We start from the raw sequence: 22366 nt of genomic DNA, 5'->3' as shown, positions 1-22366 counted from the left end.
TTTCTGGTCCACAAACATATTTGTCGCTCAATTATTTCCTTGTCCACAAACACAGCATGCAATAACACGTCACGTAGACAAAAGGATGGCAAACGACCACCTATACTGGTGTCATCCTGTTATATTGCTGCTGAGTTTTCTGGCACGTTCTACCGGGTATGCTCATATCATACATATCCATGACATTTTTGAACGAAAAAAAAAACTTTTAAGCTATGCATCAAATCTGAAATATTCTAGGCAGTGTGAACACTGTTATACACTTTCTTCTATGGTCGTCACCAGGATTGAGTTTTAAAGCATTACAGTGCACCGAGGCGTGCTCTTCAAGCAACCCTGCAAAACATTTACCAACATGAACGAACATGCCCCACGTGATTTACGCGTAGGAAGAGGCATCTTGTAAGACTGCCATCATTGGCTTTCGAAAGCTTTGATAACATTGCCTCACGTCACATTCGAGAACTTCAATGCAGAAAACACGATGAAGGTCCTTATATTACAATAATCGCAAATGCGCGGTACGTTCTACAGTTTGTTACACCACTAATATTCAGGTGGTAAGTGCAGCGCTAGCGACGTCGGGCACAGTTATTTTCTTGCCCTAAGCCTCGATAATGGTGCGGTGAGTGGAAAAAAAGGCGAGTAGCTTTATGAAAGCAGATACTTTGGCTTACGTATTGGACTGGGCTGAAGATCACAGCCCGAGCATCGCCACACCACCGGAACAAATAGAGGCGTCTAGTCAAACAGGTGGGGGCTTGACACCACTTCATTGGTTGGATGCATTGTCACGACAGAAAAAAAGGGGCGGTAATTGTCGAAATAGTCAAAGAAAAGCAGCGCTAGAAGATGGCGAAGGGTCCTTCCTATCTTTCTCTTCTTCTATTGCACTGCTTTCTTTTGTAACCATGAACCACCTAGTCCACGAGTGAATTCTTGCGTTCGAAATGTATTGCAGATTCCATACGTTTTCCCACTTACTCCTAGAGAAGCATTCGCTTCTTGCACCGATGCACTCCTTATTTTCAGTTGTTTTCGGGAAGTTCTTCGGCGCCTGCAGAAAGTAAACTTCGAAGTGTCAGTCGTTCAGCCAACCCGTTTTGTCTTGATCTTGCCAGCTCGTTTACTTTGCCCGCTTTTCTATGTGCGTGTAACTGTAAGCCACGGGCTATTATGTTGTGCTTTTCATTCTGTTTCTCTTCTTCCGGCATGCTTGAAACTGGCTGTTCCAGTTTGGTGCAAGCTTTTGCACACTTTGCGTAGCTCAGACTTTCTTAGTGTTCATAGCGTTGAACCAAGCCAACCAACTGCAGCCATTCCCTCACTGTGGTGCAGATACCTCCAATTTGCTCGCATTAGGCAACGAAGCACTGCGTTGATTTGAACAAGCGCCGAAGATGGCAAGCAAGCAAGAAATCGAGCGAACCTGTCACTTTCCGAATACGCGCAAAGAATACGCGTTCGGCTCCGGGGTGATTTTTACGAAGCGATTCGTAAGCTGGTCTGGTTTGTAGAAGCAGACAGCCGGCCAATGACGATAACGAGCATGTTTTTAGTTAGAACAGCAACCCAACCCGAAACAAGTTTTACGAATCCAAATCCTCGTGAATTAGGTCACTAATATTTTGTGGCCAAGTGGTGCAACCATACCGCCTTCCAGATGCGTGTGTTTTGCGAACGCTAAAATGATCAATAAACATCGTCGACGGCAACCTGCGCTGGCTGTTGAGCTTTTTTGAAAGCCTCGTTTTGCTCTGCTGGTGTGGCGTCATCGCGAACACTTTGGCAGCAGACAAGAAACCGTCAAAGAAGTGTGGAAGGGGGCTGAGAGTCGGTTACAGAACGCGGCGTGCCAACAGTAGGTGCACCCTTGCTTCTCCAGCAAACGGGATTCAGCGTCCAACAATCCCGAGAGCACAAAAGCCTTCGTGGCGAGAGTGCCTATCAGCTATCCTCGGCGTGCTTGGCGCATATGCGGTTGAGCAGGATCTCGCTGTAGATGGCGTTGATGTCGCCTTCTACGTGGAACGAAGGCGACGGCGGGGGTTTGCCCGGCGGCCGGTTCTTGGGCGCTTGCACTGGGACCACCTGCGACGCAAGCAGAATGTTTTGTTTACAGAGAGACATATCGGTCACACGGTAGCTCGTATTGCCCGTTCAACTCAAGTTCAAGTAATTTTTCTTGCACCGTTCGATTGTGTAAAAAAAAGAAAGAAAAGAAGCAAATGTCATGTAGCTGCCCTTCTCCCAATTTTAGAATCTCGAACTGCGTTTTTAACTCCCCTGATGACAACATCCTTACCTTTGTTGCTTATCACATAGCTCGTTAAACTAAGTTGCTTCCAGCGACGTAGAAGAAACTACCAGTGCCAGTTCTCGCTAAAGCTGAATCTCAAGAGCGAGGGAAGCGAACGTCTTTGTATGGTGTTCTTCAGAAAGAGAACAGGAGCATTGGAGCTGCTCATGCTTTTTGTCTTGCTAACTCTCCTACCAGCGTCGATTGTGCTTCTCGCGAGACCACTTTTTCCGTAGTTACAAGCGCGTCCATTCTGCCCCAGAAAAGTAAAAATTTTTTTCAAGCGGCTTTGCGAAGAGTCTTTTCTTGCAGGCCGTGGGTACCAATGCGACCGTGAGGCACTGCACCGTTTAACGTTGACGGCCGTATGTAAAAGCAAAGCGGCCACCTAAGGCCCTAAAAATACGTACGTCGTGATTCCGCGGTCCTTGCCACTTCACTTTTTTAAAGCATTATTAAGGTAAACCATGACCAACAGGAGGTGTAGTCCCGACTGTCTCTTGTTCAATCTTAATATTGCGCGTCATGCTCGGTTGGCTTCCATGGTAAAACATGTGCAGCTTGCCTTTTATGAACTTGTAAAAGTACACCACGGAAGAGTGTCAGATTGTGCTAGTTTCTAATCTACTTTTTTTATAGATGGTTAGAGCGTGAAGCAGATAACAGGATTTATTGGCCGCAAGATCGACCAGAGTTGCATGGCGGACAGTGGTTGATTCACGGATAGCGTGGATGATGCCTCGCGTCATGTGATAGCCACTGCGTGTTCGCATGTACGCGTACGGCGTGCATATCCTCTAAAGACAGTTTGTTCCGTGGTATTGACCTAGTCGTAAATGCGTCTATGCATTTTTGACGATGACCAGGATCATTTGGCCTTGGGGTGCAGTCATTGCTCTGTAGCAAGATGAGTGACTGCACGTGTCTAGATAGAGCGCGATGTGCGATATTTGTACCCTCCATTCACCACAACCATTTAAACTTCGTTGCCACTTTGTGTTCCACGGTCATCACAAAAATAATTCGGAGTCCATTTAGACCCATAAAATGGTCACAGCGTGACGTGAGCCCACAGCTTTCGTGCTTTAGGCTTCCGTGTTTCGCTTGTAAGCCGCGCTCAAGCGCCGGATATGTTGAAGCTTTTACGTACAGGCAACATAAACTATTTAAAATTGATTATATTTGCATATATATAGCGCAACATGAAATATATGCTTTTGTTCAGACGGTCTGTGGGTCGTCCCAACTATCTGTAAATTGAAAGTACACCATTGGTGGCTAGATTGGTGAAGGCTCTCCACTATTCATAAGTAGTAGTACATAAGTAGTAGTAGAAAATTAGCATAAATAAATTATTATATACAGAGAAAAAAACAAAAAAAAAGTAAATAAAGGAAGAAGCGCCTCACAGCGTTTCATACCTTGTGGAAATGGCAAGCGCATTTTCCTTGCAGGAAGTCTTTGTAGCGTGCCACCGTAATGTTGAAGGTGTCAATGACGTCAATGTTGTAGTGGCGCGCAAACTCAGCTAACCACAGGTTCTGCATCATCAGCTTCTTTTGTTCCTTCTGCAGGTGAAGAGAAAAGTGAAAAAAAATTTTTATGAGCTCTCTTTCATTGTTAATTTTTTTAACAACCAGTAGAATGCAATACGCTGTCGCATTCAAGATGCAAATTTAGATGTTCTATTGAGCAGAATGGGCATAACAAGCCGTCGCAATATTCGAAGCTTCAACGCAAAGTTTTTCCAGCCTTGAGGCAGCACGTGTTCCTGGCCTCGGTTTATTTGCAAGATAGACTCTGAAGCTAAAAGACAGCAGATCCAAAGCACTTGTTGGAATCTAGGTTATGTGAAGCTTTGTTGAAACATTTTAATTAAATGCTATACAAAAAGACAAGTGTTCCAGGCAACCTTATTTTATTTCTAACTACGTGGAGTGAAAGGAAAGTTTCGTTTAAAAAATTATTTCATTATCGAAGCACGGAGTGGCTACTACACAAGTACGAAAATCTTGGAATGGCAATATACATTAATTGCCCCAATGCTCACCATGCTCAGGCAGTGTATCCCTTCAACCGGCTGGTGAAATCCGGCTCCAAGAGTCTTGATAATAAGCTTGATTCCTTGAAGGTGGTCCCTGAACAGCATAAATGAGTAAACAGCGAGGGGAGGCAAATGTGAGGATCAAAGCAAATAAAACGCAAGAAGACTAGCCCAGTAAAATTGATCGGTCACTTACAATCGAATGCCCTCAAGCAAGTAGCTAGCATACGTGCCTATTAGAAAAAAAAAATGACGAGCAACTAGCAGAAGCAAATCCACAACGTCCTATGCCTCATTTCCAAACTATTAAGTTCGCTTCACCACAGAGCCCTCCTCTGTGCTATTAGATAAGCCAGTTTATGTTTGACTCGCCACGGTGGGTATGGTGTTTCGCTGCTAAGCACGAGGTCGCGGGATCAAATCCCGGCCGCTGCGGCCGCATTTCGATGGCGCGAAATTCAAAAACGCCCGTGTCCCGCGAAAGGGGGGCACGTGAAAGATCCCCTGGTGGTCAAAATTACTCCAGAGTCCCCGGCCTCGTAATAAAATCGTGGTTTTGGCACGCAAAAACCAAAAATTCAATTCAATTCAGTTTATTTTTGAACCGATTAATATTAGCTGTGCGCAGGCGTCTTGTCGGGTACACCATAAGTATGGTGTCATACATGTCCTTATACGGTTATCATACGTGCAGTAGTGCCATATGGAGAACGCTGTTTTACTCAAACATTTCATAGCTATTGTTAAATAATAACGTAGACATTTCGTAAGTTCTGTAGGATAATGATGGCGCGATAAAGCATATAAACTTGTCTGGACAAACATTGTGCATGTATCTTTGAAGTAAGAATAGCATTATTAAATGTCTCCAAGCTATAGGTACTGTCTGCAACTGCTTCACAAAAAAACTGAAACTGTGGTAAGTGCCGACGCAGCCGGCCGGGAAGCCGCAGCTTCGGCCGAAGAATATGTGTAATTAATTTGCGTTTTTCCATCACTTCTACGTTAAAACCCAAATGAAGACAGCAAATAAAAGAGATTGCTTCATGTGTGCTACTTCCGATTCACGTCATAAGCTATACCTACACGCTATCTCTTACAAGAAAGTCGAGAAATAAAAGCCAGTACTGATGTATCTACACACGTATTTTTTTCCCCGTACCGAGCATCGCTAACTTGTAAAACTACATGCTGGTCTGGCAAATTCTCAGCGCGCATGCGCACCTTGTGCGCATGTCGAAGGATGCAGATCTCACTTACCCACGTAGTGCCTTGACCAGCATGTAAAGGTGCTGAGTCGCGAGCCAGTGGACGCCGCCCACGATGAGGACAGTGTTCGAATTGTTCTGGAGCGGCTTCGACCTAAAACAACATGCAGAGATTAGGCACACAAAAAAGTGAAATGTTAAAGAGGCGCTAAAATTTCGAAAGAGGAGTAGCCGCCACCTATTTAAGAGCTAAACAAAGCGTAAAGTGTGATTCACGAATACAAGGAATACCTTAATATTTCTGCTCAGTGGCCCTGGGCCGCGATATCGCAGTGGTGCTGTTTCCCGGTGTCAATGCCTTTCGGCACCTTTCGCGTTCGTGAGTGGTCAAGTGACGCTCAACTCTGGGCGGAGCTTTGAACTCCCGAATGTGAAAATCGCGCCGAAAGGCATTAACATCGGGAAGCAGCCTCGCAACAAAATACCAGTCCTGGTTTGGTTAAGATCTTCACGCAGATACGGGGTTATCGCTGAAGTCCAAATTGACAGCAATGACTCTTTCATTCCTAAGAAGCAGAAGTATAAACGAGAGCGGCGCGCACACAGCCATTTTACGGCGAGTATAATTAGAACCGGGACATTGGACAGAAAAGTGTGTCGGGCTAGTAAAAATTAGATAAACGAAAATAAAGGTTTAAGCCCTGCCAGCTGCGGACATTAGACAAGTCTTCCAAAAGTATTTAAGCCCGAAGAGCGTTTTCAGGAAAGACAACAAACCCATTTCACGAAGAGTTTCACTACACCGCCGGTGCCGCAAAGCAGCTCTGTAGTAGTTCTCCTTTGCAGGCTGTAGAACAGCTATGGTAAGAGGCGTGTTGTACTTTTGCCATGACTAACCCGCTTACCCATTGAGATCGAAAGGTAAGAAGGTGCGAATAAAATAATTCTACCTGAGAATGCGGGGTTAAGGCGACTAGCCCCCAACTTCCCCCTAATATTTCTGAAAGATTACTGAAAAGATTCACTGAAAAAGATCTAGCAATTACACTGCCCTCGGCATTCTTCTCAATGTTGCCCTAAACATAAGTTTAGTGCCCGAAATATAAGTTTAGCGGAAAAGCGGTGATAACTTTGTCGTCGTAGTACCAGCGTAGGGCCACTGCGCATGTGCTCTGCGCATGACGCAATCGGTCTATCGTGCGACAGCGTGTACAGTAAAAGCCGCAGTTTTAACGGGAGCACGTGGCCTTCGATGCCGTGCACTCCGCTGACAGTACAATAGAAACAATACCGCGATTCATAGACATTGTTTAGTGGCAATGCCGCGAAGTGTTTCGTACCTCTCGATAAGCTGGTAGAGCGCCTTGTCGAAGACGGGCCTCTGACTCGTGGGCAGCCAGAACTGCGGGTAGTAGGCGAACGCCACCGCAGTCTCACCGCGGTTCAGGTTGGCGTAGACGCGCAGGTCGTGCGTCTTGTCCCAGTGCTGCAGGGAGCCGTTGAGGCGCTCCATCACGTAGTGCATCATGCCCCGGTTCGTCGAGTCCCCGATGAACAGCAACTGCGTGAGCCGGGTTACGAGCCATCGCGAAGAAAATATCAGCGTCTAATTAGCAATCGCATTTCTTTTTGAATACAAAAAGGCAGAATGTTTTAGCCCTCCTTGCTACGTCAGAGTACTCAGAAAAAAAAAGAATTTTCATGAAGAACGTTTTTTCGAACGCTATAGATATAGGCACCTTGCGCTGGCCAGAGTGCGGTACGACGCTCTCGCTTATCACCCCAGTGTCGCCGACGCCGACCACAAGTGACGCAAAGAAAATGAAACATTTCAAATGGCTGAAGCTCGAAGCAGTCTTTCACGTACTGTCAAATGAATCTCTATCTGGAGTCATAGGTAGCGACCACCCCGAAGCAAAGGTTCTGCTAGTGTGCAGTACACTCTAGTTCTGCTTACAGATGTTCGTCATTGAACCAGGCCTACACTACCTTTTTTCCCGCCATGCACCGCGCAAGTGTCCTCTGCGGTAGGTTCACGTATCGGCACTGATAGGGCTGCCAGCGGGCCTCCTTCCAGAAGCAGGACTCCTTGGCGGCACACTTCTCGCAGGGCACCATCCATCGTCCTGAAAGAAGTCATATCAAGCGCAGCTTACTTCTTCGCTTCTTTTTGAGAATTTCTTTTTCTTTATTCAATACTGCCGGCCGCCTTTTGGTATCCGAGGCAGGAGTGGGTACATGACGTTTAGAAGTTCTTGGTTCATCAGGAAAAAACAACAACAATAACAACAACTACAAAAGAAAAACACAGAGGGTGAGGCTAACACTCTAAGGCGCGAAGCCTGAGTAGTTATAGCGCCCCCTCGACGACAAGTCAATAGCAAGTTATGCAGTGTTCGCAAAAGTACATTCACGTCAAAATATAGGTATGAACAATATAGATACGTCAGTTTCAAGTTAGTTTCTGCTCTAAAAATGTATACATAACATTTTGTAACCATGACATGTACAAATATTTTTAACGTAAACAAAAAGTTCTTTCTCGGCTTCCTACAAGGACGTGTATTAAGGAAATACATAAGGGAAACTTGAACACCAATGTAAGGCATGTACGGGAATACTAGCGTATATATATATATATATATATATATATATAGCACTAATAATTGAAACCAGAACCTTCCGTGTGTAAAATGTTTTCACCCTGTTCTTAAAGTGATTTCCTAGTTGTATTTATGTGCACTGGTTATTTACCATTATTAAGCATTTTTGTAGATTGGTATTGAAGTGGTAAGGATAATTTTTTGCTTCATAGCCTCGAGCGAGAATGAATCCATTTATAAGAGGAAGCTGAACCTGCGCTAAACCACGACTTCTTTCATGATTTTCGCATTAGGATAAGGACACAATGTCAAGGGCACAGAAATGAAACCAGGCTAAACGAGTGAAGGGCTTATTTTTTATTTATTATTTATCCAATACTGTGAATCTCCAGCGTCCAAACAGGTGGGGGTAAAAAAGCTTTGCAGAATACAGATATCCAGTAAAAATGGTATTAAATGGCATTAATACATACAGTAAGAGGAAAGTATAACACCAATTTATTAGCGTTAACAATGACAGGTAATAAAATAAATGGAACATAGTTAGGTGGAACAACTTAAAAAAAGTTGCAGTGGCTTAGCTCGGCTATGCCAGGATATACGTAGCGTTAGCAAAGGTTCAGCTGATTATTCTTAGCTTTCCCGATGAGTCAAGCTTCTCCGTTCTTCTGCGCTGTTGAGCAGCATTTGCGCTCTCCTTCTCCATGGCTATACCACACTGGCAAACGCCAGTCATAAGCGCAGCGGCTCCAGCGCAGTGTCAGACGGCGACTGCACAGCGAGCGCGCGCCGGCGCCAGTGCGTCTACCACGGCTACAACGTCACTCCTCTGGAATGCGCAGACCGGCGGCGGTGAGTCGCGCGCGGCGGCGGCGGAGTGCGCGAGAGGTGCCGGCTTCGGTGGGTCCGGTGCGCAAGCCGTGTGACATCACTGATCCTTGCGCATGCGCAGCACGGCTCCTGATGTGCCGCGCGAAACGGGCTTGGCTAGGCCAGTGTAGCTAACGCTACAAAAACAAGACTGAGTAAGGGTAAATTGTGTGGGAAGGAATTCCAATCGGCTATAATCCGTGGAAAAAAATGAAATTTGTACATGTTTGCCCGTGCAAATACAGGTTTAACGCTCAGACCATGTCTATATGACGGGATGGTATAGTTTACTCCCTTCAGATAACATCCTCCGGATGAATAGCCAATTTTCAAAAATAACGGGAATGAAAGAATTTTAATCTGGTAGCATTGCTATGCTCCGACCAACACTCAAGATTTGCCAATGCCAGCCTAGAGACTGGAGAATCTCAACGTTCAAAAGGGTTATAAATAAACCGAGCCGCCAGTCCTTGCACTTTTTCAATTTCATCGACATCGGCTGCTGTGCGCGGGTCTCATACATTACTGGCGGATTCCGGAGAAGGTCTAACTATAGATTCGTTGGCCTTTAAACGTAATGTGATGAACTAACTGCGTAACTTGTGTTTTAAGTAGCCCAGTTTGTTTGTAGCATTTGAGCAGACATTACTTACAAGCTTTGACCATATTAGTCGTGAGGTTATTGTGAGACCTAAATAGTTATGCTTGTCGGCTTGTTTGAAAAATGTTCCATCAATTTCGTAGCTATGCGTCAGCTAATTTTATTCGTGATGCACAAGTAAACAGTCTTCCCGAAGTTTATTACCATATGCCATGTTTTACAGCAATTTACTAGGAGCTGGAGGATTTTGTTTCACGTAATCTGGTCCTATGTCGAATTAACCTGATGAAATGTCACGCAGTCATCAACGCATGGCAGGACTAAAAGCGACACTATACTAGAAGAAGTCGTAAACAAGATGCCACGTGACTTTCAGTCTGGTATCTTCGCATTCGAGTCCCTGTCCTTGCGTCCTTACGCCAGCGCAGGATTCATGGAACATTACCAAAATGCCCACTTCCAAGAACTGCGGACATGACTTGTTATACTTATGCAAATGAAACGCAGAAATGCTCGCTTTAGGAAACTACTGAATCGATATGAATTATCAATAAGTCTGCTTTTGAATTAAATGGTTAGGCTTGTGTGATTTCGTGTCCACTGAGCCCGCGCGCCGAGCAGCAGCAAGGAGATCGCCACCAAGAAAAAAAAACTAAAGTACATTGCTAAAGTAGACTGCAAGACTCGCTAAAGTACATACTACTAAATACAATGTTAAAGTACAATGCTAAAGTAGATTGTAGGACAGGCTAAAGTAGAATGCTAAAGAGGATGCAAAAGTAGGATGTTAAAGTATAGTGCTAAGGTAGAATGCAGGACTAGCTAAAGTAGAATGCTAAACTAGAATTCTGAAGTAGAATGAAGGACTGGCTTAAGTAGAATGCTAAACTAGAATGCTCACGTAGAATACAGGACTGACTAATGTAGACTGCTCAAGTAAAATGCAGGACTGGGCGGTACCAATTAGCTGACATTCACACACGAGACTCCTCCCACAAGTTATAGTGATATTTGTGAGAAAATGTTTTAATGTATTCAAGCTATTTTTCCCAATAATGATAAACGTCAGTAAATGTACGAAGCATCTAATCCACAAGTCGGTAATACTGCACCAAGAACACATTTCACAATTCCGTAAAGGGCATATAATAAAGTAAACCTAATGTATCGCTTTACAGTTTATATGAAGGCATTCTTATGCTTGCGCTAATATTAAAAAATACGTATTCGTAAATTTTCTGCAAAATGTACCCAGTTCAATTCTCCTAATAAATTCCGTTTTACATAAGTGTGGTATCATTTAGTGCGCAGTCAAGGATTTGGAAAGAACGTCCCATTTCCTGCTTCGAACTTGATAATGTTTTACACTTCTGGTGATATTTCTGTCAATTCTTGAGAGAAAACTGAGAGGTTACTAAGTTAACATCTAAAACATCTGCTGGGATAAGACCTTTTCATTTAACCACCACAGATTTAATTATTGTCAGTTCAACATTTGCCATATAAAGGAGTTTTTTTATCGTTTTTCTTTTTTTTTTTACGTACATTTGATCAGTGAAGCTGCGAGTTAAAGCGTCTATCCAGTCGCCGTCCTAGTTTTTCTATTTGCCGTTCTTTCAACACCCAAATAATTGCAAAGGCTATAGAACCGATTTATAACCATCATATAGTTTTTTCAGCGTAGTGCTTGAACTCAGCACTTATATCGTTGCTTGATAAGAGGTGCACTCATCACGGGCCAAATTCCACAAAATGTTTCCACTGTAAGCGCTGTTTGCCATTTGACTATAGCTGTCCGTAAGAGAAGATGCAAGCCAATCGCGATCTTGAACATATTATTAGCAAAGGCTACCCGCCAACGGCAAACAGTTCTTAGGAACAGTTCCTAGGCTTGTTAATTTCGACCTTTATTTTTAGTGCGTTTTCTTTGTAAGCATGCTATTAATTGCTATCAGTCAGTGAGCAGAATGACGAAAGGGTTCGTATAATTTTGCTGTATCATTCCTTCTCCACGACACGATTTCGACAACGTAAGGGAATGGTTTCTGATAGTACCTTGGGAGCTGCCGTCCTTGCAGACAGGTAATCTGGCCGTCTTTTCAAGGTAACTCGGCCAGTCTACAGAGGTCTCGCTGTACAGACCACACGGCTCCCCGGGTGCGACTTGCATTTCACACTCCTTGAAAGATGAACCAATACGCGTCAGCGTAAAACGAATACACGCACTCAAAAATGAAAAAAAGAAGAAGAAACATTGTTACAATTGTAGTTATTTTCTTTCAACTTAATAATCACACTGGCAAATCAGTTCTGAGGAACTTCGAAAGGTGAAGGAAGATGCATGAAAGAGAAAAAAAAATCATGCACTTGACAGCATCATAAAGCGAACAATAAAAACTCGTACTAGTTTCTCATGAAGAAAGCTTCTCAGTTGAAGAAGCATTCATCCTGATTAGGGGAACGAACCCGGGACCGATGTCTTTCCGTGGTGGTCACTCGACCATCTGAGCTAACCAGGAGGATAACATACCGCAAAGCGAATAATTATCAAAGAAATGTAAGAGCGCAAGACAGTAACTACAACTGATTATTATGGTTCGAAATACGTTTCTGCGTTTGAGAAGTGAACGTAAATGCAAATTGCTATCAGCTGCATGGCATGCAAATAAGCGATAAGTGAATGTCCACGATAGAATGTGTGCATGGCTATGACCACTGATGTATTGAGCATGCATACGTTGGAAATAGGAGCTACGACTGATTAATTCAGCGATATCCAGTTTAACTGCTTACTTTGTCACATTCCCACTACTAGCATTCCTCTCCCCGTATCTCACTGCATTACTTTCATTCTTCGAAAGAAAGAAAGAAAGAAAGAAAGAAAGAAAGAAAGAAAGAAAGAAAGAAAGAAAGAAAGAAAGAAAGAAAGAAAGAAAGAAAGAACACCACGCCGCCCCAAACCGGGTGTCATAATATATTCACCGCTAAAGGCCTCTAATCAAACACACATACAAACTCACAGAATACGTGCGCACGAGTAAAATAAAACAAAATAAAAGCATTATTAGATCAGCGGGAAGATTACCTCAGAGTCAACGAGCAGTAAAATAACTGAGACAAGTTATAACGGCCAATACCTGTATTGCGTTTTTCCTTCACTTCTTTCTCAACAGATGTAAGACAGACGATGTAACACACTGCATTAACACAAACCTATTCTTGCTCCGCAGGCGTAAAGAATATCTTAAACAGACACAACAGGTAAACGGAAGCGTCCTCTGAAAGCAGTTTTGTGAAACTGTTTAGAGAAGCATTTTGCAGGATTACAGTCTCCACCTACCTGCTTCAGGCTGCACACTTGGTGCTGAGCTGCAGGGCTGAATACCACGGCGTCGTCGGCAAGGGGCATGCGCCGTATGAGCAGCGTGTAGGCGTTGACCACCCAGGGGTCCGGCTGGCCGCCATCCATCACGTACAGCACGACCTTGTTCTCACCCACGCCCAGAGTATAGTTCGCCGGCCTGCGGCGCACACGCATCATCAGTTTCAGCCTGCCGAGGCACTCAACCGGTAGATTACCTGTTAAAAATATTGAAGGACGCTTAAGCTTCGCCTTTAAGAGCGGAACGCGATAGCGTCCAATGATCCTCGACTGCTTCTCAAGTTTCCCGGCAACTGCAGCTTACGTAACCGTAATATTTACAGGGAAACGCTCGCGGCGAACGCTATGCACGAAGGGGAGCGTTCTGGTAGAAACGCAGCCTTTTGCGTAGGCCGATCGCGGAGGTAGAGCACATCTGTGCGAAAAAAAAATTGCATCGTTTTCCGGTTTCTCTTATTGTTTCGCACTTTTTATATTTCACTCTGAGAAAAATTAACATAGCAGGCATGCGCTGTGTTTTTTTTTTTTTTCATGACATTTGTTTTTTGGCTGTCATTCTCAAAATTCCGACGGATAACTTTGTCAAGAATGTAAGACAAGGCATGAGCAACTTTACTGATTGAATGGTGTGGCAACATAATTCACATATACCGCATGTCATATAGCAAGGCGTGGCACATACATCTACCTAAATATACACTGACTGATTTTCTCTAACGGACAACGCCGCCCACGCCGGACGCCGGCGCCGATGCCGACAGCGGATTTTCTGCAACACGGGGCCTTAATCGCGAGCCAGTCCTCGACGTCGTCGCGCGGGAAACCTAAGAATATAGTGGGGTCACGCTGCAGGGCGGTAACGGTCCATGCGGAGGCGGCTGGTTGGGGGGCAGAGGGGGTGATGCCGGAGGCTCCGGGTTGCGGTACTTGGGTCATGGCAGTGGACAGGCGGAGCAAACGGCGACCCGAACGAAGCTCCAATGGAACTCGACATCGTAGAGGTCTAGGGTATCGAAAGCAGCCTCCACCACTTTGTAAGGCAGCAGCACAGCTGTTGTCTCGACGCCTTTATTCGGCTGAGCCACGCGCCGAACGAAGACGACGCGCACAGTGATGATGATTATGTACAGGTGAAGAAGATGAAGGATGAATATTGTGCTCACAATATCAATAAGCGTCACATGGACACGCGCAAAACATTCTTTTATTGCGATAGCAATTATATGGACACTCAAAAGCAGATTTCTGCCGTCGGCGTCGCCGTCGCCGTCGCCGTGAGGTTCCATATGACGTCATTTGGAGATGAAATCGTCGCCGCGCGCCGAACGCTGTATGTGCGAGTGAAAGGGCGCGAGGGGCGCGTCTTTCACGGGGAGTGAACGCACGGCGGAGAACAAACGCGCGTTCTGCGCCGTGCTCGCTTAAGGGCTGCAGAAGTAGGCGTCTCTTTTCTCCTTTACAATCACCATATATGTAGAGCAAACGCGCCTTCTTCGGACGCGCGAGAGGCCGTGGGGGAGGGGGAGGGAAGGGAGGCGACGTTTAGCTGCGGCACCAAGTGCCTATTTATATCAGAGGCTCCAGCAACAGTCACCAACGCCGCACGCATTTTGAGCTAACGCGCGCAAAACGCCGATGGCGTCGACAACAGTTCTGCGTGTTGTTGCTACCAAAGCCGCTCACCTTACTTCGTATGACATTGCTGTGTTGCTATCGCATTCATTGCTTCGCCCTTAGGGCGAAACTGTGACATTTTTTACACGCACTAATGATCACGAGCATGCGCTCGCAGGCACACGAAAATATTCCCCTGCAAGGTGTAGTGAGAGTGCATCCACATCCGGATGCGAAGCGCCTGTTCGCAGCTTCAAGCAGAAAGAACGTACAGTGAATCGTCAACTTCGGAAGAAGAAGAAAGGAAGAAAAGGGACAGAGCATGCGCAATTACGTTTAGCGAACGCTTGAGTCCTGCTTTTCAAAGAACTTAACAGCCAAACAACTGCAATTGAAGCCATCAGTCGTCACCACTTGAATGCCATTTCACGCCCTTCAACGACCCTCTGCGATGGAACATTGTGCCGCGCAATGACAAAGGAAGTCGCAAAGGTCCGTTCCCGTGTCGCAGCTTAGCTCCCACTACTCCGGCAGCCGCATCCTCGGAATAATCTGCGATTATGGAAGCAGTACCAAATCCATTTCAACGATTGGGCCACACGCATAATCCATAGCTTCCCGCAGGACAAGTTGTAGCGTTGTCCGCGGGGCACGGCGAGAAAGCTTACGTCTAAGGCTTAAGGAAGGGACGAATTACTCGTGAGGGGCACAGGAAAACGCGTTCGAGTTTGAGCTCGGGTGGACCGCTGACAACGATCACGCGGGTCACGTGTTTGAACCATCCATGATTTTGAAAGCGTAAGTCTGAAAGAATGTACCCGAAATTAGGACAAAGTTACAGAGTGTTACACACGTGGGTTCTATTTAAATGGATAAGGTTTTAAAAGAGAGACAGAGAGAGAAACGTGCACGCATCCGAACTTGAGGAAGATCTTACCGGTGCCGAGAATACAGCAACAAAGAACGCGATTCCTACACTACTCTACACTTTGATCCCAGGGAAAAAGACGACGAGAAGAGTGCCTACGATCCATGATTCCACAGTAATAAACTCGTCGAGATCACCACGAGAACATCCGGTCTACGCGTGGTGCCACATCCGAAAGCCACGTCATCGCGAGTTTGGCACGAGTTTCGGACGCCACCGCCTCCTTACCTGGCTGGGCCGTACTTGTCGTCGACTCGCACTTGGCTGCCGCAGTGCTGGGCCAGCCCCCACACCTTGACCAACACCAGGTCGTACGAGACGTTGGCAAAGTACTCGGTCCGCTGCGGCTTGAAAGCCGGCTGCAGGCGCACCGACGGTTCGGTCACGATTTGCGCCAGGTACGGCATCGTCGAAGGGTCTGCGATGCAGTTGCAGCGAGATCAACGATAAGCGGACGCAAGGCGAGTCACACTGAAACGTTATCTATAACGGTCTTTCAGTATTATCTTAGAAAAAATTTTACGCCTCGGTTGCGAGCAGAAATTGCAATCCCCCCCCCCCCCCCCCCCCCCCCCGAAAGGTGAGGGACAATTGCGGTAAGTGCTGCCAAGAAAAACGAAACTGGTGAGAGGAAAACGGAGAGAGAGAGAGAGAGAGATAAGATGCCTGAGGAGGAGGTCAAGACTGAAAAAACGTAACACTATAAATCGTACTCTGCACATAATAATGCGCACCGGTTAAGCTAAAAGCTGTGCCGAAGCCCGCTTTATTAAACCGTGCGCCAGATTCCTTTAATACTTTTAGTAACAGGGCTACCGCAGAGCCCTGTTTCTAATTCTTTTCATTAGCAAGCTGCGAGAAAGCATGACACAGTAAGGATTCTTGGAAAATATATACAACGGAATCCCCTTTTTAGCATAGTAAATCACACAGCAGATGTCCCCTTGTTGTGCAAGCTTTGCAGGCTACTATGAATAGGCTTAAATCGAATTTCCATCCAGTTTACCTGGCGTAATCAAAATGTTTCCCCTAAATTTTCTTCGTAAATTTAACGTCAAACGCACACTTCGGCTGGGAGAAACTACAGGAAGCTTTTTAAATCATGAAAGAAGGAATTCGTTTAGTATATGGCAGCCATTGCTTCGAAGAAAGTGAGGCCATTGAAGGAGTAGCAAGATGAAAAGTAGAATCACAGCATCTAGCTCTGGGCGGTGTAAAAGCACTGCGATTAAATCACTTGTAAGCAGATGAAGGTAGTTTGACAGGGGTGTCCAATATTTAAAAGTGATCTCAATTAAGAAGTCGATGCGAAGGAAAATCGCGAGACAGTTTAATTTCCGGCTATTGATAGCGAATTTACAGCAAAGGCACTCTTCTTGCTTTCAGCTACCTGTCTGCCCCCCCAAAAAAGAAAGAAAACAAGAACAAATTGCAAGTAATTATATCTTTACTTGTTCAGCTTCGATGCTCATAAATACTGCGAAACTAATTTTCGAGTAGCATGTGCATCTCTTAACTCCCACTTCGCGCAGCTCTTTATGGCACGTGTTGTTGAAGGATGGTAACGCTTAAAAAGACTCGGCTACACCAAGTTTCGTCCCCATTACACTATTCTTCGCCTGCGCCCCAAACGCGGCTAACGGTCCTGCGGACATAACTTATATCAAAGCGTCCTGAAACGTCTTGCACAGGTTCGCGAGGCTGAACAAATGGCGATGCGAGCAATAAAATTTAAAAAAAAAAAGTGTAGCAATCGAGGCTCCCTACAAAATAAAAAGCAACCAACAAAAAGCGAGCGCGCGTTTTTTTTTTTTTTGTTTCTTTTTCTTCACAAAAAGAAACTATTCAAAGCCATTTTACGCTTGAGCGAACAAGGTAAACACGTTTTCACCGTAACGTTTCCCAAATTTCAAGATTAGGGTATACGCGTAACTTTGTCTTTACTTCGCTTCGTAATAACTTTTAGTTTTCTCAAAAACATTACGAATCAGGTGCTTCGGTTGGGGACGGGACCGGCTTCTGCACGTGTCGTACGGAGATGCGCACCGAATTTCCATATCGGGCACCTTGTGCTCGCTCAAAGAGTGCACCGTCGCGCGTAAGAACATCGGGTCGTACATCCTCGGAGAATATAGGCGCGTCTCCGTTAACAGGAGAATAAATAACGGTATTCTCGCTGGTGCTTACCTTTGCTGCAAGTGACGTTCGCCGAGGTTGCTGAAACGGCAGATGCAAAGAAAGAGAGAGAGGGAGAAAACAAAGTGCAAGCACGTCACTTTGCGAAGCGTGCCCAGGTTATTTCGCGAGGCAAGGCACGCGCGCGGTAATGAATGTTCAGCTGTTCGCTTCACGCTGGAAACTGTGTATACGTTCAACAAGTTATACGTCGCAGATGCTGCGCGCCTCTTTTTTTTTTAATTTTTGTGCGCGCGGATACAGCCAAATTTTCTACGAATAACACGTTAGAAAGAGGATCGCGTATTCCCTTTCGTTCTAGAGGGAATTTCGGGAAGCTGGCTGACAAGATGTGGCGAACACGTGGACCAGCATGAAAGAAAGCAAGAACGCTAACCCTGGGTGAAGATATAGGATGCGGGGTAAATGAAGATATTACACTCTGCCGTTTTATTTTTTTCTTAGTGGAAACAGACTCATTAAAGATCCTGTACGGCAGATAATGAAATTATGTCGCATCAGCTGGACTGCATGAAGAGGCGGCCATTACTTGGCTCAAGTTCTCAAAAATACGCCCTCAAATTGTGTAGTATAATGCATTCCAGCAATAATTTTAAAGTGTTAACTTGAATAATAATGGCATGTCACCACATCATTTGAGGATGCATTTCTCACAGTTTGTGGCAAGCACAGTACGCAGCACGAAGCAGCTAATGAAACCTAAACGGGTTTCTCGGAAAGAAAGCTTCCAACTCGACAAGAATTTTTTTAAAAATCGTTGTACCCGGCAAACTGCTCAGACTGCCCAGAATTTTATTTCTCACTATCGCACATACTATGGCAATGCACCGCGTTACCAAAGGGCCCTCTCTCCAGTGAGCCCGAATGGGAAGAAGCCCTCAAAAGTCCGGACCTCAAACTCCAACTCAAGGCCGTCCGGAGGGCCCAAGAACTGGCGGGAGCGTCACCACGTTCCCGTCCCGACTTGGGCGTCACCTACGGTTTCGGCCAGAGGAGCTCCCCGCGTGGAATCTCGAACGGCTTAAAACTCCTGAGGACCTCAATAAAGTTATTGACTGACTGAGTGGTCCGGAAAATCATTCTTTAACTGCGAAGCTTTTCTTTCTGAGAAACCCGCACTGGTTTCTTTTGTATGAGATCGTGCTATTGTCGGGTGGATGGCAATTTACCTAATGTCACACTAGTATTCGTCAAGCCAGTAATATCCGCTTCTTTAAGTAATCCAGCTAATGTGATAGAGAGAGAGAGATAAAAGGAAGGCAGGAATGTTAACTAGTCAACATCGGCTAGCCACGCTGGGGGAAGGGAAAAAGAATGTGACAGAATTGCGATATCTGCCTTAGGTGATATTCTATGGGTTGTGCTCCATTAAGCAAAGATAACCTGGTATATGATTAACGCGCCAGACAAGTATACCAAAAAAGAGCATTTGCAGAAGTTCGGGAGATGAACCAGGCTCAGTTCGGGTAGGATACCTCACACAAGGGGAGAGCGTAAATGGAATAGAAAGAGGGAGGGAGAGGAGAAGGATCACATACTCGTAGAACGTAAAGCACGTACACAATTCAGGGGTAGCACGCACCTTTATCGAAGTCTATCATGTAGGCCCTTATAGGCATGAGTAACCGTATAGAGGCTTAATACAGAGGCTCCACACTACAGAGCGTAGGAGGACGCAGAGAAGGCAAGTACAACTGACAAGATAAATATGCGGGAAATAAGAATAGACGGAAACTGGAGGTTCACTGTCCGGAAACAAACGCAGGTTGACTACAAGGCGGCATTCAGTAACATAGATCAAGGAACTTCGGTGTCCTTGTTAGCGCACTAGCTCGCGTACACGGAATCGCGCGGATTGAGTATTAGACCAAAAGGCGCGCTTGGCAGCCGGGACTAACTGTGGGCATTTGTTACACGACGTTATGAACAAATCAGCAACAGTCTCTCAGGAATTTAAACGCGGAACTGTGCGTATAAGCACTGCCTGAGTTAGTCGCGAAAGAATTATACTATTGTGATTTTATAATTCTCGGCATCTGCATGAAGAGTATCTGTTCGGTTATGCAGAGCATATTGTTTTAGTAACGCTGTTTGAGTACTCACGTTGACTCGAGGCGTAGAAATCCTGATTTCCGCTGAGGAAGTCGTCCTCCTGTTTCTCATTGAGCTGCACCGAAGAACTGTTGGTCCCTTTCCTGCGACCAATGCGTCGTTGTTGGATCGACACACAACATTCACCAGCATATATATCTCAACGACGCACTGTGAGTAACATCAATTAAAGAGAAGTAAAAAGAAAACTCCAACCAGAAGTTATTTTTTAAAATACGAAGTTTCGGAGCCTGGCCAGCTACTTCACGGGTCAAATGGCGTGAGGCGTAGCAGTGCTTATATGCGTTTTTGGCGTATTGACAGGCGCTTTTGGCAGGCACGCAGATCGTTTGCGTGAGCCTTGAGAGTAAACGGCGGGAAGTGTTCCTTACGAACGACTGACGCTACCCGGCGTCTTCTGGATGTGCCAGGATTCCGAAAGGAGCCGCCGCTGGTGGTTGTTTTCTCTCTTCTCAAGAAGGAGCAGGTCGAGCTTCAAAAATTCGGGTTCTTTTAAAATAAATTTGGGTTGGAGTTTTTTATTGCGATAGCAATTATATGGACACTCAAAAGCAGATTTCTGCCGTCGGCGTCGCCGTCGCCGTCGCCGTGAGGTTCCATATGACGTCATTTGGAGATGAAATCGTCGCCGCGCGCCGAACGCTGTATGTGCGAGTGAAAGGGCGCGAGGGGCGCGTCTTTCACGGGGAGTGAACGCACGGCGGAGAACAAACGCGCGTTCTGCGCCGTGCTCGCTTAAGGGCTGCAGAAGTAGGCGTCTCTTTTCTCCTTTACAATCACCATATATGTAGAGCAAACGCGCCTTCTTCGGACGCGCGAGAGGCCGTGGGGGAGGGGGAGGGAAGGGAGGCGACGTTTAGCTGCGGCACCAAGCGCCTATTTATATCAGAGGCTCCAGCAACAGTCACCAACGCCGCACGCATTTTGAGCTAACGCGCGCAAAACGCCGATGGCGTCGACAACAGTTCTGCGTGTTGTTGCTACCAAAGCCGCTCACCTTACTTCGTATGACATTGCTGTGTTGCTATCGCATTCATTGCTTCGCCCTTAGGGCGAAACTGTGACATTTTTTTTTCCTTCTCTTTAATTCAGTTGTCCCCAACCAGGCACATATCCGCCGAATGTTTACCTTTGATGAGAAACATCGTGCGAACTTACGGCTTTTCCACTCATGTGCGTAGCTCATTGTAACATTTCCTCATCGTTCCTCATTATTCTATTCATTTCTCCGTCAAACCCTTTCCGCTATCCGCAAGTGTTCAGTAGAAGCTATGAACTCCCCCCCCCCCTCACCCATCACTTCCCTTTCAATAAACGAACATTCTCTTTTACTACGGCACTTCTTTGTTTTAACAAATGATTGCTGGCAACTCGATTTGCCGCAAGCTACTAACCGGTGCTAATATATGGGGCAGAAACTTGGAGGTGAACAAAGAAGCTCGAGAACAAGTTAAGGACCGCAGAAAGAGCGATGGAACGAAAAATCTTAGGACTAACGTTAAGAGACAGGAAGAGAGCGGTGTGGATCAGAGAACAAATGGGTATAGCCGATATTCTAGTTGACACTAGGCGGAAGAAATGGAGCTGGGCAGGCCATGTAATGCGTAGGATGGATAACTGGTGGTCCATTAGGGTTACAGAATAGATACCAAGAAAAGGGAAGCGCAGTCGAGGTCGGCAGAAAACCAGATGGTATGATGAAGTTAGGAAACTTGCAGGCGCAAGTTGGAATACGCTAGCGCAAGACAGGGGTAATTGGAGATCGCAGGGAGAGTCCTTTGTCCTGCAGTGGACACAAAATATAGGCTGATGATGATGATGACTGTTAAACCCAACAAAAGCGGTTTAAAATATTCCCAGCCGCGCAGCAACACAGGTGAAGAGTTGAGTATCATTCCACATAAGAGAAAGCACGCCCAAGAACGCGCACAGAGACACGGCCTGGCTGATACGCAGGTATTGCAGTAATGCACTGATAGACCTGATTTCACTAAGCCGCAACAAAGTACCCAGACTCACAGGATGAATGTGAAACTATCAGAAGTCACCATGATGAACAAGAAGCAGCACTTGTCAAATACAGGCCCACAGCTAGAATCACAAGTACCCGATTTAGATTCGATGCAGCATACTTGAAATAAGGTCTTATAACGATAATAACAAAATTTGGTCGGGGGCCTCATGCAGATTTAAAAATAAACGCTCAGTCGTTATACGTTTTCAATGGCAAGGTAGCTTATCAACACAGCGATGTCAATATGTTTTCTTTTACCTGTAAGCGCGCGCGCGCGCGCGCGCGTGCGTGCGTGTGTGTGTGTGTGTGTGTGTGTGTGTGTGTGTGTGTGTGTGTGTGTGTGTGTGTGTGTGTGTGTGTGTGGTGTGTGCGTGTGTGCGTGTGTGCGTGTGTGCGTGTGTGCGTGTGTGCGTGCGTGCGTGCGTGCGTGCGTGCGTGCGTGCGTGCGTGCGTGCGTGCGTGCGTGCGTGCGTGCGTGCGTGCGTGCGTGCGTGC

At 45.9% G+C, this 22366-nt stretch overlaps 1 protein-coding gene across 1 annotated transcript in view; it reads right to left on the bottom strand.

Moving 5' to 3' along the window:
- Positions 1–1078: 1078 nt before the first annotated feature.
- The window catches only part of LOC119448793 (cadherin-like and PC-esterase domain-containing protein 1), a 39612-nt gene continuing 18324 nt past the window's right edge, over positions 1079–22366 (bottom strand). Inside the window, exons 2-12 of the mRNA XM_049666505.1 lie at positions 19849–19940; positions 17737–17766; positions 15778–15967; positions 12966–13146; positions 11681–11804; positions 7541–7677; positions 6892–7112; positions 5604–5705; positions 4350–4437; positions 3721–3867; positions 1079–2091 (exon numbers count right to left, since the gene is read on the bottom strand). Coding sequence (XP_049522462.1) covers positions 1948–2091; positions 3721–3867; positions 4350–4437; positions 5604–5705; positions 6892–7112; positions 7541–7677; positions 11681–11804; positions 12966–13146; positions 15778–15967; positions 17737–17766; positions 19849–19940 — 1456 coding nt within the window. The 3' untranslated portion in view covers positions 1079–1947. The remainder of the gene's footprint in view (positions 2092–3720; positions 3868–4349; positions 4438–5603; positions 5706–6891; positions 7113–7540; positions 7678–11680; positions 11805–12965; positions 13147–15777; positions 15968–17736; positions 17767–19848; positions 19941–22366) is intronic.

Source organism: Dermacentor silvarum, chromosome 4, assembly GCF_013339745.2.
Source record: "Dermacentor silvarum isolate Dsil-2018 chromosome 4, BIME_Dsil_1.4, whole genome shotgun sequence".
NCBI lineage: Eukaryota > Metazoa > Arthropoda > Arachnida > Ixodida > Ixodidae > Dermacentor > Dermacentor silvarum.
The sequence above is the reverse complement of the archived record's forward strand: the minus strand, read 5'-3'. Positions and strand labels throughout refer to the sequence as shown.